This window comes from Panthera pardus, unplaced genomic scaffold (genome assembly GCF_024362965.1).
Source record: "Panthera pardus isolate Hobbes unplaced genomic scaffold, ASM2436296v1 HiC_scaffold_3, whole genome shotgun sequence".
NCBI lineage: Eukaryota > Metazoa > Chordata > Mammalia > Carnivora > Felidae > Panthera > Panthera pardus.
The window spans coordinates 51,179,380-51,197,112 of NW_026526876.1; the positions used below are offsets into that span (position 1 = coordinate 51,179,380).

Here is a 17,733-nt window from a genome sequence, read left to right on the forward strand (position 1 = left end):
TATAGCCAAGTGCTTTCTAAAGTGCTTAACCTTTGGCCCGTTTGTGTCCACGTTCTTCAAGGAGACCCCCCTCCTCTTCCTCCGCGACCGGTCAGGGCGTTACTGTCTTGAGATCCGGTGGGGCCAGCAGCGGAAGATCGGCCGTGGCGGGGGAGGAGGGGGGAAGGGGGGAGGGAAGGGGGAGGGGGAGGGGGAGGGGGGAGGGGGGATCCCGAGTGCGCCCTCTGCTGGCCGGCTGGTTGCCCCGCACTCACCTTCTCCAGCTTGTCCGCTTCACTGTTTTCATCCAGGAGGATCTCGAACATTTTCTGTACCCTCGAGTCTGTGGAGAACTGCACACGAAGCTGAGGAGAAAGGAGGGAGTGGGGAAGGAGGTAGGCAGGAGTCCACGTTCCAGGCGGCTCAGTAAATATTATGGTATCTACTCTGGGCCCCTACACTATGTTTCTTTCTTTCTTTCTTTCTCTTTCTTTCTTTCTTTCTTTCTTTCTTTCTTTCTTTCTCCTTTCTTTTTCTCTTTCTTTCTTTCTTCATTCATTCATTTATTCATTCATTCAACAAACCCTTACTGAATAACTACTACATGCCAGATACTGTTGCAGATGCTGGGGATAGAATGGTGAACAAAATCAAGTCCTCACTCCACAAAGCTTACAGTCTAGTTAAGTTTGCTATGCCAATTTGGAGGGCTTGGATCATCACCCAAATTTTGCAGTCCAGTAAATAATTAGCTATCACATACTTTAAAAATGGGCTAAAATAGAACTCGATTTCTAAGATCAGAAACCTGAAGCAGTTTTCAAGCACCTCTTCACTCAATTTAAAACCATTACATTTGGGGGCACCTGGGTGGCTCAGTCAGTTAAGCAGCTGACTTCAGCTCAGGTCATGATCTCGTCATTTGTGGGTTCAAGCCCCACATCAGATTCTGTGCTGACAGCTCAGAGCCTGGAGACTGCTTCAGATTCTGTCTCTCTCTCTCTCTCTCTCTCTGCCCCTCCCCTGATCATGCTCTGTCTCTCTCCCTCAAAAAAATAAACATTAAAAAGAAATTTTAACCATTATGTTTGGCTGTCTCATCCCTCACACCCCCACCCCCAACCCCAGTGCTCTGAATCTACCATAAAATGACCTAACTGATCACCCATCACCCCACCGCCCCACTCCCACCATTTGCCAGCTCCTTCCGTACCTCCCACTACTTTGCTTTGCTCCTCCACAGTCCTGCCTATTTCCATCAGGGCTCATTTCCTCCCAGTGGGTCTCTCATTTGTCACCCCCTCTCTGGTCACTCCTCAGTTTTGTGTTTACTCAGCCCCTGAGTCTGCACTCTGGACAGTGTACTGTGGTCCCACCATGGGGCTGCCCCAGACACAGAGGAGCCGCTGAGTCTTGGAGCAAGGAGCTTAGTGATCAGTTACCCTCCTGCTCTTACAGAGGAGGAACTGACACCCCAAGGGATCCCTTAGAAAACTGGCAACTAAGCCAGGACTAGGGTGTAGAATTTCTCATCTCTGATCCTAGTTCTCCTCCACCCCACTTCGTTTTCCTAGAAAAGATTTCCCTACTGGCTCTATCATCCAGCAGTACCCTACCCTCAGTACTGCTTTTGTCCTCCTAGAAAGAGAAGATCATGTCGCATACATACTAAGTTACAATTTTTTTTTAAAGCCTCCATCTGGAATTTAAAAGACCCGTGTTCTAGTCCTGGCTGGCTTGTCTCCTGGAACAAGCATCTCCGATCACTCAAAGATGGGTGCCTCTGCTCGGCTGTTCTCTGGCACCTGCCTGTGCCATGCATTCACTCCATCCAAGAGTGTGGAGGTAGGGTTAGACCTGCTCTGGTGTCCTGCTTCCCTAACTCATCCATTAGGAGTGAGGGGAGGCAGCCAAGGCTTATGGGTAGGGGTCCAGCTCACCTTCTCCTGGATACTAGTGTTGAGCCTCCTCAGTGTCTCCTGGAAGTTTTGGTTCCGTGGCTCGAGGGTGGCACAGCGCTGCACGTCCTTGAAGGCCTGGTCCAACTTCCCCAGATGCTCCAGTGCCTGGCACCGCCGATAGAGAGCCTTGATGTCCGAGGAGTTGATGTCAATAGCTAATGAGGGAGACGGGGCCTCAGGGGCCTGGGCTGCAGATCGCCTTCCTCCCTCCCCTGCCACTGTCCCCAATTCCAGGGCCACTGTGTCTTCATTGGAGATTATCCACCCATGTGGACTATCTGGCCCCAGGCTCCCTCTTTGTGAGGAAGGCAGTAAGAATCATAGTCTCAAGGGAGGTTAAGGGTCATCGCGTCTAGCTCTTGATATTTCAGTCTCTGCTACATCATGATCCCAGCCAAGCACTCATCCAATGGATACTTGCATACCTCCAGCAATGGGGAGCTCCCTCCTTCTCAAGGCAGCCAGGCAGCTCCATCAAGAAAGCCCTCCCCTCTTCAGACCTGAAATATATCTCCCTGTAACTTTGCCCTTTTATCCTAAGTTCAGCCCTGGAACCCCTGAGATGAAATCCAATCCTTCTTCCTTGTGACAGCCTTTTAGGTGTTTGAAGGCAGCTCTCCATCCCACCTGGGAATTGCTTTCTCTGGGCTAAATATTGCCACGTCCCTCAACTGCTCTTCACAGGGTGTATTTCCAGGCCCATCTCCAGCTGGTTCCCTTCCTTCTGAGCTCACTTCACACTGTCTCTGTTTCTCCTAAAAGAATGGTGCCCAGATCAAAACCCAACACTTGCAGCTAAGAAAAGACTTCCCATTTTGACAATGGGTTTAAGTCAACATTGACTTAAGCGCAAGTTGAAATTAGTTACATTTAAAGGTTTGCTTTGTTTTAATGTTCATCTCTCCCTAGTCTCTGTGCAATGGGCTACTGCCTCCCTCCTCCTCTCAGGAAGCCTGATCCCACAGAGTGCAGTGGGCTGATGCCCAGAACCACTGGGGAGCCCCAGGATGAGCATACCCTAATTTACAACAGAGGGTGTGTCATTACCAAGACACGAGGATTTCTGGAAACATCTTTTAATAAAAGAATCTCCTAAGGGGCACCTGGGTGGCTCAGTCAGTTAGGCATCCAACTTTGGCTCAGGTCATGATCTCACAGTTCGTGGGTTTGAGCCCCACATCGGGCTCTGTGCTGACAGTTCAGAGCTTGGATCCTGCTTAAGATTCTGTCTGCCCTCTCTGCCCCTCCTGGTTTGCACTTCTCTCTCTCTCTCTCTCTATTTTTCTCTCTCTCTCAAAAATAAATAAACATTAAAAAAAATTTAAGAGGAGCCTGGGTGGCTCAGTCAGCTGAACGTCTGACTTCAGCTCAGGTCATGATCTCACGGTCCGGGAGTTCAAGCCCTGCGTCGGGCTCTGTGCTGATGGCTCGGAGCCTGGAGCCTGCTTTGGATTGTGTCTCCCTCTCTCTCTCTGCCCCTCCACCACTCATGCTCTGACTCTCTCTCTCAAAACCAAACATTAAAAAAATTTTTTTGAAAAAAAAATTTTAATTTCCCTCAACCTATGATTTAATATATAATTCGAGTTGCAAAAATGCAATTTAGGGATGGCTTCTCTGGACATCCGAAGCCCCACCTACAATGCCTAGGATGCTGTTTCCACAATCTGTCATTTCTTCAATTGACAAAGAGCCTCTGAGACAAACAGGGATGCTGGGGTTGGGGATGGGGGAGTGGTTGGGGAAAGGGAACTCACCTCTTGAGGCATCTGACGCCGCCTGAACATAGCTTTCCTGAGAAATGGAGAAGGGGAAGCAGCAGGGGTTAATGCAGGCCCAACGCAGAGACAACCAGACAGGGTTTGCTGGGGAGCTGCTGGCTGTCAGGGAACCAAGGGCGGACCCCCGGCTGGGCATGGGAGAGCAGATGAGCTCTGACATTAGGCAAACTTGGGTTTGAATCCAGGCTCTGCTACTAATGACCTGGGAGATCTTGGTGAGTTACTAAGCCCCCCGAGCCCTGAGTTTGTTTTATCTGCTATATGGGCACGACAACAGCAGCTGACTCACGGGGCTGTTAGTAAGATGCTGTGAAATAACATGGAAAAAGCCCCTGGCGTGATGCCAGTTCCCATTAGGCTGATTCCCAACTGGAGGAATTTCTGTCTCCCAGAGGAGTGGGTCAGGCAGTGGGCCCAGGAAAGCAGTGGGAGGTGCCCTTCTCTGCCCTGAGGGCTCCAGCAGAAAGGGCTGGGACAAGGGGGCTTAAGGGTCTGATACCCAGCAAGATGGGGGGCTGCCTTCACCCCTGCCTCTGAGTGCTGGCCGTCAGCCTCCCGCCCTTCCCGCTCCAGACCGTTTTCAGGCCACAGGCTGCCCGATTCCGATAGAGCGTGGCCAGCAGGGCCTTGTCCTTGGTCAGCTTCAGGGCCTGGCTGTAGCTCTTTGTTGCAGCCTTATAGTCCTGGAGCTGGAAATGCCGGTTCCCTTCCTCCTTCAGCTGCGCTGCTTCTGCCTCTGCCATCTGTCAGGACAGGAGCAGCTCAGTCTGGCCAGTCCCCCACTCCAGACTCCTGGCCTGAGGTCTGGAGCTCCAGGGCCCCTTCTACTGGGATGGAAGGTGAGGGTTCTGCCTGGAAAGGACCCATGCCTATCACCCCCAAATCCATTGCTCAGAAGGACATGATAGCACCTGCTTGCAGAATAGCATGGCTGAAGGAATCTTAGAGCCCCCGTGCCTCCCTCTCCTTCCCTCCCAGCTGGGCGGGTGAAGCCACCACGCCGGAGGCCTGAATTCTCACTGCAAGCCTTGAAAGTTCTTCTCAGTCCCTCTTCTCCCTCCCCGGTCTGAGGAACTCTCCACACGGGCTCACTTTCTCAGAGGACGGTGCTCCTGGTCTGTCCTCCTGTGATGCTGTTCGGCTGAGCTCCCTTGTGAGCCACCCCCTGGCCACCAAGCCTTAATCTGCCTCCCTCCCCCACCCAAGAGGTTTTATCGCCCCTGCCAGTAGCTCCGGACCATATTTGGCCACAGGGTCAGGTGTCCCTGGAGTCTGTCATTGATACTCAGGGCCTTCCTCCTCCCCAGAGTGGATAGTCATTAGTCACCTGGAAGTGCTGACTAACCTATGCCCCAGCGTCCTACTCAGGGGCAGTCCTGGACTCGGGCATTCATACCACAAAGAGCAGAGAAAGATCCAGAAGGGAGGGAGACACAGCTATAATGCCCCTTCTCCCCCTCCATCCCAGATAAACAATCTCCTCTCCCTTCCCCCAATCACTGCTATTTTGGGAGCAGAGTGACAGCTGAGGGGCTGGCAGACTTAGAGCAGCTGCCCAGGTCCAGGACCAACTGGAGACTTCCAGAAATGGCCTTCTGGAAGGAGGAGAGTTCCTCCCTCTCTTCCACTTGCCCACAACTCCCCAACCCCTCCAGTACTCATTGTTGAAATGTCCCTCCTTTTCTGAAAGACAGAGGGGCTTACTAGTTCAAGTTTAGTGGAAATGGGTGCTTTGTTTTGGTTTGCATGCCTTCTCCTGTGTCCCCCATCCGTGTGGAGTGGATGCATTCAGCCTACCCCTCCCAGTAGACAGAGAGGGTGGGCTCTTAATGTCCCCCACTAGACTATAGGCTTCTTCTTGGTCAGAGCTAGGTCAATCTGGAATTCCCTGAGCCCGAGGACCGTACCCCCCCCCCCCCATCTACGTGGGACCTCTCCTGGGATCAGCTGAGTCTCCCTCATCAAAAGAGGGTCTTCCTGGGACAAGAAGGAAGAACAAAACAGGTCTCCCCTGGGGCAGGACTTGTTTCTTCTCATCTGACTGAGGGTTCCTGAGACAAATTTGAGTCTGTTCCTACTTGGACTCAGAACCCTCTCACCTCCCAGTGTCTCCAAGCCTAGGCTGTGAGCTCCCTCCCACAGGGTAAAGACAGCATCTCATTGCAGTTTGACTTACCCCGGCACAGAGGCTGGCAGAGTGAGTGCCCAATGCGGGCTTCCTGAATGAATGAGTGAATGAATGAATGGTGTCTTCCTGTTGATGCTTTTCTTCACTTACCACAATTCTGCCCCCTCCCCCCATACATCTTCAAACCTACCTGACCATGGCAGAGAAACGCACTGAAGATTCTGCTCTTTGATCGGTATCCTTGGACACACAGCTATGACTGTGGACAAGTTCTACTGTCCTGCTGGACCCAAGGCCCAGCTCTGATGCATATTTGTCTGTTGCAGGTTTGTTGACTGAATAAATGAATGAAGGAATGAATGGAGGAAGGGATTCCCTGCCATCATGGTGTCCTAAACCCTGGGCCCCTTTGTGGGGCAAATGCTCTTGTAGTAATGAAGCAATGGGATAAAGGATCCTGCCACTGGCAGAAAACTGAGGTTCTCTGACTTTAGGTCCTAGGAATCTTAGATTCAAATCCTGATTCAGTAATTCACTCCATGTCAATTCGTAAGCATCTACTATGCAGCAGGAACTGTGAATGACAGTGAAAGCAGAGACCACTTATGAGGGCAAGGATTTGTGTCTATTTTGTTCACTTACATATTTCATGTGGCTATCACAGTGCGTACATAGTAGGTGCTCAACCATATTTGATGAATAAATGGATGAAATAATTCCATGGATCTGTGATTCCTAAATACAAAGAATACCAGGATGTTGTGAAAACACATAATAGGGAAACATGGCATTGTTTCAGAGAAAGCTTCCTGAGTGAATGATTAAATGAGTTAATATATGTAGAGTTCCTAGAACAATGTTTGGCAGAGACATTTGTTGAATGAATGCATGTATATTTCAGGCAAGACTTGAAGAATGAGGAATTGTCCCTGTCTTCAGCTGCTCAGGCTGCTATAACAAAATACCTCAGGCAGGAGGCGCCTGGGTGGCCCAGTACCTTAAGGGCTGACTCTTGATTTTGGCTCAGGTCGTGATCTGGAGATCATGAGATTGAGCCCTGCATCAGGCTCAGCACTGAGGGTGGAGCCTGCTTGGGATTCTCTCTCTCCCTCTCTTTTTGCTCCTCCCCCACTCTTGCGCTCTCTCTGTCTCTCACTCTCTCTCAAAATAAATAAATAAACTTAAAAAAAAAAAACTCAGGTGGGATGGCTTGAATAAGTGAAATGTATTTTTCCACAGTCTAGAAGTTTAAGATCAAGGTGCCACCAACATTCGTTTCTGGTGAGGCTTCTCTTCCTGGCTTGTAGATGTCCACCTTTTCACTGTGTCTTCATGTGGCTTCTTCTCCATGTGGGGAGAGGGGAAAGGAGGAGAGAGAGAAAGAGAGGTAATATCTGGTATCTCTTCCTTCTGAGGACACCAGTCCTATCAGACTAGGGCCCTACCCTGATGACCTCATTTAACCTTTATTACTCTCATATAGGCCCCCTCTCCAAATACAGTCACCTTGGGGGTTAGGGCTTCCACATATGAATTTGGGGAGGAGGGACACAACACTGCCCATCAAAGTTCCAGGCAGAGAAGTCTGCATGTACAAAGGCACCGATGTAAGAAGGGTCATGCCTTGGAAGAACTAAGCAAAAGCCAGAAGAATTTAATCTTAAAGAGAGAGGAATGGGGTGTCTGAGTGGCTCAGTTGATTAAGCATCAGGCTTCGGCTCAGGTCATGATCTCGCGGTTCACGAGCTCAAGCCCCACATCAAACTCTGTGCTGACAGCTCAGAGCCTGGAGCCTGCTTCAGAATCTGTGTCTCCCTCTCTCTCTGTCCCTCCCCAACTTGTGCTCTCTCTCTCTCTCTCTCAAAAATAAATAAACATTAAAAAGAGAGAGAGAAAATTGAGAGAGAGAGAGAGAGAGAGAGAGAGAGAGAGAGAGAGAGAGTGGCTGGAGAGGTAAGTAAGGCTGAGTGGGCCATCATAAGGAGTTTGGCTTTTGCCCTGCTTATTATGGGAGACATTGTAGGGTTTTAGGGTGGAGAGTGACAGACCAGATTTTTGGTTGGAAAACGTCACCCCAGTGGCAGTGTGGAGGATACATCGGAAGAGGCAAGAGTGGAAACAGAGAGGCAAGTGAAGAGGGTTTTGTAGGCAACCTCGGTGACTCAGTCCAAAGTGTAATAGTGGAGATGGAGAGAACAAATTCAGGACAGGTTAAGGAGGCCAGCCTGACCAAGCTTGAGACCGTCCAGATGTGGGGAGACCTGCCAAGGAAGACCCCACGTTTCTGGTAAGAGCCCTCATGTTAGTGGGTCTGCGCTTCAGTTCCTCATCTGTAATGTGGGGAGAGGAAGGTGGGGATTTAACGAGTTATATGTGTGACACACTTGGAACAATGCCTGACACACTGCTCTCGTTATCATCATTATTGTTATTGCTTTGCAGTGTTGAAAACTGCAGACATTTTTTGCTTTTGTACTCAAGAATTATGAATCGATTTGGTCCATCTAAAAAAGAATAATAATTTCTTGCCTGCAACCCAACAGGCTCTAGTTTCCTAAGCCACCCATGCAGGGGCGCTGTTGCCAGAGCCAACCCAATTTAGTCTTCTGCCATTTCCGGTCTCTGATTTGGGGGAAAGTCAACCGCTCAGAGCCTCGATTTCCCCACCTATGAAGTGGGGCAAAAATCCCTGTTCTGCAGAGACAAAAGGCTGTTTGTATCCTGCACGGCACTGGGAGGGACTGGGTCGGGGTGACAGCCACCTGTCCAAGGTGGGGCTGTGGAAGCAGGTACCAGGTGCGCCCACTGCCGAAGCCTGGCCGGCACGGCGTGACACGTCCCCTCCGCCACACCAGAGGGCGCTGTCGCGGGCTGCAGCGCCGCCCTACCCCGGGGACGGCGCTCCGTCCCGCCTGAGTCTATTTCCTCCACGTGCGAACGCGGGATGGCGGCGGCGGCGTTGGGTGTGCGTGAGTGGGAGCGGGGGCGCTCCGGCCCGGGGTCCCCGACCTCAGAGGGAAGCGGCAGTGGGGGCCTTCCCGCCCAGCGGCGTGGCTGACCCCCGCGGCGCTTGTAGGCACAGGACGAGGCGGCGGCGCGCGACGTGCAGCGGCTGCTGGTGCAGTTCCAGGATGAGGGCGGGCAGCTCCTGGGCTCCCCGTTCGACGTGCCCGTGGACATCACCCCGGACAAGCTGCAGCTCGTGTGCAACGCGCTGCTGGCCCAGGTGAGCGGCGGCCCGGGCGTTCCCTCTTTCCTCCCCTCGGCGGGAGGGCCTGCTCTGGGCCGGCCCGCAGGGGACCGGGAGACCCAAGGTCTGGGGTTCGGGGGTCCCAGCGCTCGCCGACACTGGGAGAACCACCCTGGCGCGCGTCCGTGGCAGTGCCACCTACGTCGGGGGACGGTCAGGAGATGTATTTCGTGTGACAGCGCTTTACGCTTCGACCTGCGAGGTCCACCTGGGAAGAGAGACCGCTCGTTTTGAACGCATCGGGTACATCGTCAGATTCCGCGACGCAGCTCCTCATTAATATCCCCATCTGACAGTGTGGCCCAGAGGCAGTAAATTATTTGTACGATGCTATGTCGTAGGTGGTAGATTGGGAATTAGAACCCGAATGTCAGATTCAAAACCCGTGGTCTTCTAAACCAGTGGAGCCATTCATCATTATAGTAGGGCGGGGGGTGGGGGTGGGGGGCTGGGGGCTTAAAAATATAATACCTAGACCCCACCCCAGGTTTACTACACCAGACCCTGGGGTAAGGCAGAGTCTGTGTTTTCAGCCAGAGTTTTGGATGCTTCTTACACATTGTACATCATGGTGTAGCAGTTTAGAAAACGCTGCATAATCCTGTATACTGACACTAATTCTGGACTTCAGTTTTCTTTCTGGATTAGTCGTTACCAATAGGACGTTGCGTTAATTAGCTGCTCTGAGCCTCAAGTTTTTTCATCTGTCAAGTGGGAATATGAATGCCTGCCTCCCGGGGTTGTTGTGAGATGCAGATAAAGGATTTTAAAGTACTATTTTAAGTATCTTGCAGTTGCTCTTGGAGGATAAAAGAGGCCTTTTTGGGTGGGCATGGTGGGGGTACCCACACCGTGGCTGGAGAGAAAAGCTTCACCTGGCCATAGCACAATGGGGAGCACCCCTGGCTCCTATCCTTTGACGGAGGAGTTGCCCTTTGCCATTGCCCTCCAGGAGGATCCCGTGCCGCTGGCTTTCTTTGTCCACGATGCTGAGATCGTCTCATCACTGGGGAGGACGCTGGAGTCACAGGCAGTGGAGACAGAGAAGGTCCTTGACATCATCTACCAGCCACAGGCTATCTTCAGGGTCCGTGCTGTGACCCGCTGCACCAGCTCTTTGGAAGGTCACAGCGAGGCAGTCATTTCTGTGGCCTTCAGCCCCACAGGAAAGTAAGAACAGTTGCAGAATCGTGGAATAGAATGTGGGGGTACAGCCTCTGGCTGGGGTGGGGCAGATACCCCAAGTTAACAATCAATGGGACCTCAGGCTGCCTATCATAGACCTGAGCTCAGGGCATGGGTTCCAGGTAGAGGACTTCCCCAGTGGGGTTTGGTTTTGAAGGACACCCATATTGGAAGGGCCTTTCTTGGCCTTGATCTCAGGAGAGCTGAACTGTAGGCTTCCTGGCGGTGTGCCCCAGACAAATCACTTTCTGACTTATTTCATCATCTGTGAAACTGAATTTGTTTGCTTTTTGCAATCCTACACAGATAACGAGAAACTCTAAATCTGATTATGGCTGTGGCCATTCCTTTTAGAAAGGAAGAAGAGAGATATGGCTGCCTTGAGGTAGGGGGTTCTTCTCCCATATGGTATCAGTGTTATACTTCTCCTCCTCAGGGGAGGGAGAAAAGTCCAGTCCCAGACTGTATGCGCAGAAGACAATTGAATAGGCAGCCAAAATGCACATGTGCCCTGTTTTGGTGTAAGCCCTACCCCTTGTCCCCACTGCAGAGGTCAGGTGTCCTCTCTTCTTCCTCAGGTACCTGGCCAGTGGCTCCGGAGACACCACTGTGCGCTTCTGGGATCTCAGCACCGAGACACCCCATTTCACATGCCAGGGTCAGTATGCAGTTAGCCATTTAGAGGGAGGGTCTTAACCCAGTGGTAGGTGGATGATCATTTACTCAGCTCTTTAGTTTCTGAGGAGGCCCAGAGCCAATTCAACCCCTTAACCCAGTTAGCAGCTGCCTGTTCCTATGTAGAGGCTATCCTTGAACCCAGCCAGCCACTTCCAGACTGGACCAGAGAGTCAGTGTGGGGTTGTGAGTTGTGCTGAGTAGCAAGGAGAACCTGCCTTAAATCCAACCCCCACTACAGTGGTTCTCAAACTTGAGCACTGGAATCAGCAGGGAGGCTTGTTAACCTACAGGTTGCTGGGCCCCACCCCCGAGTTTTTGTCTCTTTAGTTCTGGGATGAGGCCTGAGAATTTGCATTTCAAGTTTCCAGCTGGTGCTGATGCTGCTAGTTTGAGGTCACACTAGCTGGGTGTGGGTAGGGCCTGCTCCCTAAGCTTCAGTTTTGTCATCTGGAAAATTGGGAATAATTTTTGCTTTGCTCCATACCCTTAAGCAAATTCCAGAGCACATCACACATAGAGTAGTTACCGGTTGGTGAAATGTGTTTTAGTTTCACGTGTATGTATGAGTATACTAGGTTTCCAGGTAGCATGCATTTCTTACTTTTGGTCAAGGTAAAAAAAAAAAAAAAAAGGATTTGAAACTTTATACCACATATCATGGAAGGAATTATTAGAAAGCGGAAGTACTATCTATGCAGCAGGAAGCACAACTGTAGCACTTGGGATGAATTCTTCCTTTGCCTAGAAAGCTGCGTCTCCCCTTTTGTTTGACCAATCATTTATTCTCGGGCTAGTTGAGGAGTTTCTGCAGCGTGTCAGGCATGCTAGGCACTGGGGATAAAGACAGATACGTGCTCCTTGCTTTCTCCCTCCCCTGCTTTCCTAGGACACAGACACTGGGTCCTTAGCATATCCTGGTCCCCAGATGGCAAGAAGTTGGCCTCGGGCTGCAAGAATGGCCAGGTAGATGGTGGTCATTGGTAACCACTCAGGGACTCTGGGCTTCCTTCCTAGGACATGGGTCAAGTGAGGTTCTGGGGTCTTCAGGGAAAGATGGATTGGGGGCAGTGGGCGGGAACTTTGGTGGACCTAGGGACAGGATGGAGAGGGTTATTCAGTAAGCTTCTGTCCCTCAGATTCTCCTGTGGGACCCAAGCACAGGGAAGCAGGTGGGCAGGCCCCTCGCTGGCCACAGCAAGTGGATCACAGGCCTGAGCTGGGAGCCCCTCCACGTGTAAGTGATGCTCACAGAACTGGGGGAAGTGAGGAGCCAGGGCTTCAAGGTGGTCTCCTCCCTTGCTTGATGCAGAGGGGTTTTGCCTCAGGGGGTGGGATGGCCAGCCCGACCAGCCCGACTGACAGTACTGGCATGGCGGGCAGTGGGCTAGGGCTTCCAAATCTGTGCTGCTGCTTGAGAGGGGGCTGTTCATCATGGGCCCTGAGAGTTGCCTTGCAATGCAGCTGGGTCTTGGAGTCAGGAAGCTGTTGAGTCATTGTCCCTGGCCTTTGAGCTAAGAAGGGGGGAGGGGGAGGTGCTATTGCCGTTCCCACATCAGAAGTGGGGCCACATCTCCCTTCCCCTCTCCAGGAACCCCGAGTGCCGCTATGTGGCCAGCAGCTCCAAGGATGGCAGCGTGCGGGTCTGGGATACAACTGTGGGCCGCTGTGAGCGCATCCTCACCGGGCACACACAGTCAGTCACCTGTCTCCGGTGGGGAGGGGACGGGCTTCTCTACTCTGCCTCCCAGGACCGCACCATCAAAGTCTGGAGGGCTCACGATGTAAGAGCTGGGAGGGTCCAGAGAGCAGCCTGGGGAAATCTCGGGCCATGAGATGCCAGGGCTGGAAGGAATGTTGACCAGTGTGTTCTGGGATCCGGGTGGCGGGAGGTGCTTCAGGAACAGTGGGTTCCTGTGGTTGGTGCTGCATGATAGTGGAGGTTCCAGTGTTCATTAATGTGGTCCAGAAATTGCCACTGCAGGAAGCCTGTTGTTAGCTTTATTAAACCTGCCACGTCCCATGTGGCAGTTACTTGACTGGAACCCTTTTCTTCTCACATACTTAAGTTCCTTTCCATGAAACATACTTTTGGAAACAACAATCTGGGCCAGTACCTGCATTTTGTAAGTGAGGAGAGACTTCAGCCCAGAGCGGTGATTTGATTAAGATCACAATGAACGAGGGACCTAATTCTGAGTCCCATGTCGCTGTCTTCTGGGGTTAATCTGGGGGTACCAGTTCCCTAGGGTGGAGAGTAGGGTGGGTGTGCGTCTGACCAGTCTTCCTCTGCCCTAGGGTGTGCTGTGCCGGACCCTGCAAGGCCATGGCCACTGGGTGAACACCATGGCACTCAGCACTGACTACGCCCTGCGCACGGGTGCCTTCGAGCCAGCTGAGGCCTCGGTTAACGCCCAAGATCTCCGAGGGTCCTGTGAGTGCGTGGGAGAGGGCCGCCTGGGAAGGAGCCGGTTCTCGGGCTTACTGTGCAACCTGGGCCGGGGGTGTTTGCCATTTGTGTTGGATTTTCTAATCAGCCTTGTTCCTCATCTCTTCCTCTCCCCTCTGGTACCTGGCCACAGTGCAGGAGTTGAAGGAGAGGGCTCTGAGCCGATACAGCCTCGTGCGGGTGAGTGTGTGCCCGCCGCCAGCATGCCCGGCTCCCTACTCTTCCTCCACTGGTCTCTCAAACCCTCTGCAGGCACTCAGGCCCCTCCCCCTTCTAGCCCTAGCTCAGACGTTCCTCTTCCAGAAAGTTCTTCATGAAAATCCTAGTTTTTAATCCTGAAATCTTAATGTATAGGACCATGTGATTTTGTTGCATTCACTTGCTTATCTGTTTATTGCATTTTCTGTATTTTTTATTGTGTTTAATTTAAGTAGCACATTCATGTGGTCGAGGCTTCAAAGAACACAAAAAGGTAGATGGTGAAGAAGTCTCCCATCTCTGTTGCCCATCCATCCTTTCCTTCTGGAAACATCCAGAGCTACTAGTGTCCTGTCTTTCCTTCCAGAGACTTCATACCTCCACATACACGTGTATGTGTACACAGGATGCAGTATACATACACGTGTGTACAAACCCACACATAAAATCTTTCCCTTTTTTAATACACTATTCTGTATCTTGCTTTTTCTTGTGATTAGGTATCTTAGAAATTATCCCAGGTGCATAACATTTCCTTTTGGGGGAAGTGACTGCCAGGGGTCCCATGTGAGTTGGTAGCAGGCCAGGCCTCATTTCTCCTAGTCCTGGCCTCCGTGCTGGTGTTGGGCAATCAGTGGTGCATTTGCTGCCCAGGTCGGGCTCTCCTGTCTGAGACCGTGCCCAACACGGTGTGCTTTCTGCCTCTCCTAGGGCCAGGGCCCAGAGAGGCTAGTGTCTGGTTCAGACGACTTCACCTTATTCCTGTGGTCCCCAGCAGAAGACAAGAAGCCCCTCGCACGGATGACGGGACACCAGGCCCTCATCAACCAGGTGCTCTTCTCCCCTGACTCCCGCATCATCGCCAGTGCCTCCTTTGACAAGTCCATCAAACTGTGGGATGGCAGGACAGGCAGGTGAGTGGAGGTGTGGGGAGGGAGAGGAAGGGCACTGGTCCTCTAGAAGGAGCTTGGCTGTGTCACTTACTTGCTGCGTGGCCTTGGCAAGCATTTGGATATTCTGAGCCTTGTCTCCTCTTTTGTAATATGCAGACCTACCTCTCGGCTTTGTTACAAGGACTAAGGGAGATGGTATATTTAGGACTGGCAATAAATGGGCACTGAAGTGCTAGTTCATTTTGTATCAAAGGAGAGAAATGACGTTAAGACAGCCGGGATTGCGGCAGAAGTGTAGACTTGAGCTGCAGTCATTTTCCGGCCCCCCTCAAAGTGTGATCCACAGACCAGCTGCTGCAGCATCACCTGGGAGCTTGATAGAAATGCAGAGTCTTGGGCCCCACCCCAGACCTTAAGAATCAGAATCTGCATCTTAATAAAGTCATCAGCTGATTCTGCTCCGTTGAAGTCTGAGAGGCCTCAGTATAAGGAGATACTGTGCCCTTGAGGTTAATCAGGTCAGCAGAGAGGCAAAGGCACGGGCAAGAAGAGAAGGGATGAGGGAAACCCTTGCTGGGGCCTTGCTGTCTCGGCCATTGTGTGTTTCCGTATAGCGGTCTTTGAAATAGATCGTTCCCTTCTTTTTCAAGATAAGGAAACTGAGTCTCGGAGACTTGTCCAAAATGACAAGTCCTAATGACTTGTCCAAATAGACATAGCTAATCTGTATTGACCTGAAAGTGCCAGGTGAGCCTGGCCCACTACTCCATGCCACTTGTCAGCAAGCAACTTGTGTTAGGGGGATATCAGGCAGATGGGCTGAGCAGGGACTACACTGGATTCGAAGTCATGCAAAGTTGTCCAGATACGGAGGGCACAGGGGCCCCTTCAGACCTAATACCCATCATCACTTTCCTGGCCCAGGTACCTGGCTTCCCTGCGTGGCCACGTGGCTGCTGTGTACCAGATTGCATGGTCAGCCGATAGCCGGCTCCTGGTCAGTGGTAGCAGTGACAGCACGCTGAAGGTGTGGGATGTGAAGGGCCAGAAGCTGGCTGCTGATCTTCCAGGCCACGCAGATGAGGTATGGCTGACCTCGTGAGCAGAGGTGGGGCAGGTGGGGGTTGAAGCCTGGCCCTCCTGCCCCCCCCACACACACACCTTACCTGCTTCTCCCCACCCCCCACCTCGGTTTAGGTATATGCTGTCGACTGGAGTCCAGATGGCCAGAGAGTGGCAAGTGGTGGGAAGGACAAATGCCTCCGGATGTGAGTTTTGGGGAGGTGGCGGTTGGTGTGCTTGGCTCTGCTGCCCTTAAGTTGGTCACTCCTTGCACCTTTCCCTTCTAGCATAGAATTCTAAGGGTTCTGCAGGTGCCTAAGACAGTGTGTGGTGCCACGTTCTCTCGGTGGTTAAGAGGGAGAACTGCAGAATTACAGTGATTATGGGAGACCCTGACGGTGCTCTCCGAAGGGCGAGCCCAGAGTCCCTCCAGCATGAGGCAGTAGTTCTTAGAACACTGGTTTTTGAAGGCGTCACACCTAGTTCCGATCCTGGTTCTGACTTTCATTGTGTGGTTTTGGAGAGCGTGGTTCACCTGCCTCCTGGGAGTTGTCAAGCCTCAGTAGATAGGAAGATCAAAGATAGGAGGAGAACACACTTGGGAACCCAAAGCATGTGTACTTGTAAATGTTGTCATTGTTTGCTATCAGATGACCTTGGTGGGCATCTGAGAGGCCAGGCCCTGGGATGAGGTCTCAGCCAGGCCAGGCAGTGGGTGCCCAGCCTGAGTTTGGGTGGCCAGAGCAGAAATGGTAGCCAGTCTCTTAATGACCAAGTGAATACAGGTTCTCCCCCGTAGTGGGCTCCTGGGATTATATGGCAGCCTCCCCTTCCCAAGATGGGATCCCCATGCTGTTCCCTCCCCTTCTCCACAGATGGAGGAGATGAGAAATCCCAAGTTTTTGGACTCCCACCTGGACTCAGCTGCTGCCAGTGCCCGCCCTGACAGAGACCAAAGGCCAGGGTGGTGCCCCTGTGAACCAGTGTGGTCTGCTGTCCTTGGACAGACCCCAGTGAGGTCCCTCCCCAGAGCAGGAGGTCGAAGTTACGGGAAAATATCACTGGGCTCAGCCGTTGGCCGTTACTCCGTACCTTGCTTGGGGGGGGGGGGGTGCAGGCAGTGACCAGACCCTTGCTGCTGCCCCTCCTCCTTTCCTGAATGTTCTCTCTATTCAGCATCAGACCCTGGATCCTGTGACCAAATAAATAACTTCTATTTTGTGTGTTCGGGTTAATTCCTTGTCCCCAAGGCTCACCCAAGGGCTGTGCTGAGTCAGTCTGTCTAACCCTTCCCTCCGGGCTACACCAAAGCCATACTGACTGGAAGGTGGCCTTTCTTCTCTTTCTCTTGTGCCTATGAGGGAGAGGCTCGTTGTGGCTGGGGGCGCTGGTGGAAGCCATAGGATAGTGGCCAGAGGATGATGTGAGCTTGTGCTGTCCAGTGTGGCAGATGCTAGCGACATGTGGCTGTGTTTACCAGAATTCCACATGGTTAGAAGTGCAGTTCTGTGATGCTAGCTGAAGGCTACTCACTGCACCGGACGGCACAGATGGAGAACACCTTCACCAGCCCATGGAGTTGTGCGGGCCAGTGTTGTTCTAGGGCTTCTTTTGTCCGCCCCTCTCTCACACAACACACTTCCTGAGCTCCCGCAGTGCACCGAGCACTGTGCCGGGCTCTCAGGGTACAGAGCAGAAGGTGACCGCTGTCCCAGGGGGCTCCCTCTAACAGCGTGCAGTGGTGAGGGCTCTAGCAGAAGTGGGTGTGATGCGACATGGGAGGATGGTTCTCTGCCCCATAAGGACTGTCACACAGTGAAAGGAATCCCCACTGGATGTCCTCACATGCTTGAACAAGTCTTGCCTCCCATGCATCCTGCCTTGGCTTTGTCCCGTTTCAATGCTCCGGCAGTTGGATTCTTGTATGGACTGCTCAAGGCCACGGCATTTCTAACCTCTTGTCCCCCGCCCACCATGCCTTTGTGATTTTGCACATCATCTGGATGTGCTCCATCTCCACCTGTGTGTCTCTGCAGGGAGGCTGCAGGAAGGGCAAAGGGGGCCACCAGTGGCGGAGTTCCTACCCTGTGCACTCGTTCTATGTGCTCACGTGATCCTCATGGGACCCCCTACTGTCCTGCCCGTAGGGTTCTCACCTCCCTGAAACAGCCC

General features: G+C 52.3%; 3 protein-coding genes across 5 annotated transcripts in view; 2 read left to right on the forward strand and 1 right to left on the reverse strand.

Annotated features, from left to right (window-relative positions):
• Positions 1-5,176, reverse strand: part of UNC45B (unc-45 myosin chaperone B) — a 29,664-nt gene extending 24,488 nt beyond the window's left edge. Inside the window, exons 1-5 of one of the 3 annotated variants that reach the window (XM_019423958.2) lie at positions 5,067-5,176; positions 4,297-4,464; positions 3,698-3,734; positions 1,920-2,095; positions 255-344 (exon numbers count right to left, since the gene is read on the reverse strand). In XM_019423958.2, coding sequence (XP_019279503.1) covers positions 255-344; positions 1,920-2,095; positions 3,698-3,734; positions 4,297-4,464 — 471 coding nt within the window. In that variant the 5' untranslated portion in view covers positions 5,067-5,176. Of the gene's footprint in view, positions 1-254; positions 345-1,919; positions 2,096-3,697; positions 3,735-4,296; positions 4,465-4,741; positions 4,937-5,066 lie in introns of those variants that run through there. The other 2 variants (XM_019423956.2, XM_019423957.2) reach the window with 2 other exon arrangements.
• Positions 5,177-8,793: 3,617 nt separating this feature from the next.
• Positions 8,794-12,804, forward strand: LOC109251941 (notchless protein homolog 1). The gene is made up of 7 exons (XM_019423949.2): positions 8,794-8,814; positions 8,926-9,075; positions 10,052-10,269; positions 10,863-10,942; positions 11,849-11,925; positions 12,099-12,196; positions 12,551-12,804. Exons 1-7 carry the CDS (start codon positions 8,794-8,796, stop codon positions 12,792-12,794), a joined length of 888 nt encoding a protein of 295 aa, XP_019279494.2. The 3' UTR covers positions 12,795-12,804.
• Positions 12,805-13,284: 480 nt separating this feature from the next.
• LOC128774224 (notchless protein homolog 1) lies at positions 13,285-16,784 on the forward strand. Its single transcript, XM_053892768.1, has 6 exons — positions 13,285-13,393; positions 13,542-13,588; positions 14,318-14,520; positions 15,424-15,583; positions 15,697-15,767; positions 16,437-16,784. Exons 1-6 carry the CDS (start codon positions 13,306-13,308, stop codon positions 16,447-16,449), a joined length of 582 nt encoding a protein of 193 aa, XP_053748743.1. The 5' UTR covers positions 13,285-13,305; the 3' UTR covers positions 16,450-16,784.
• The last annotated feature ends 949 nt before the right edge of the window (positions 16,785-17,733 follow it).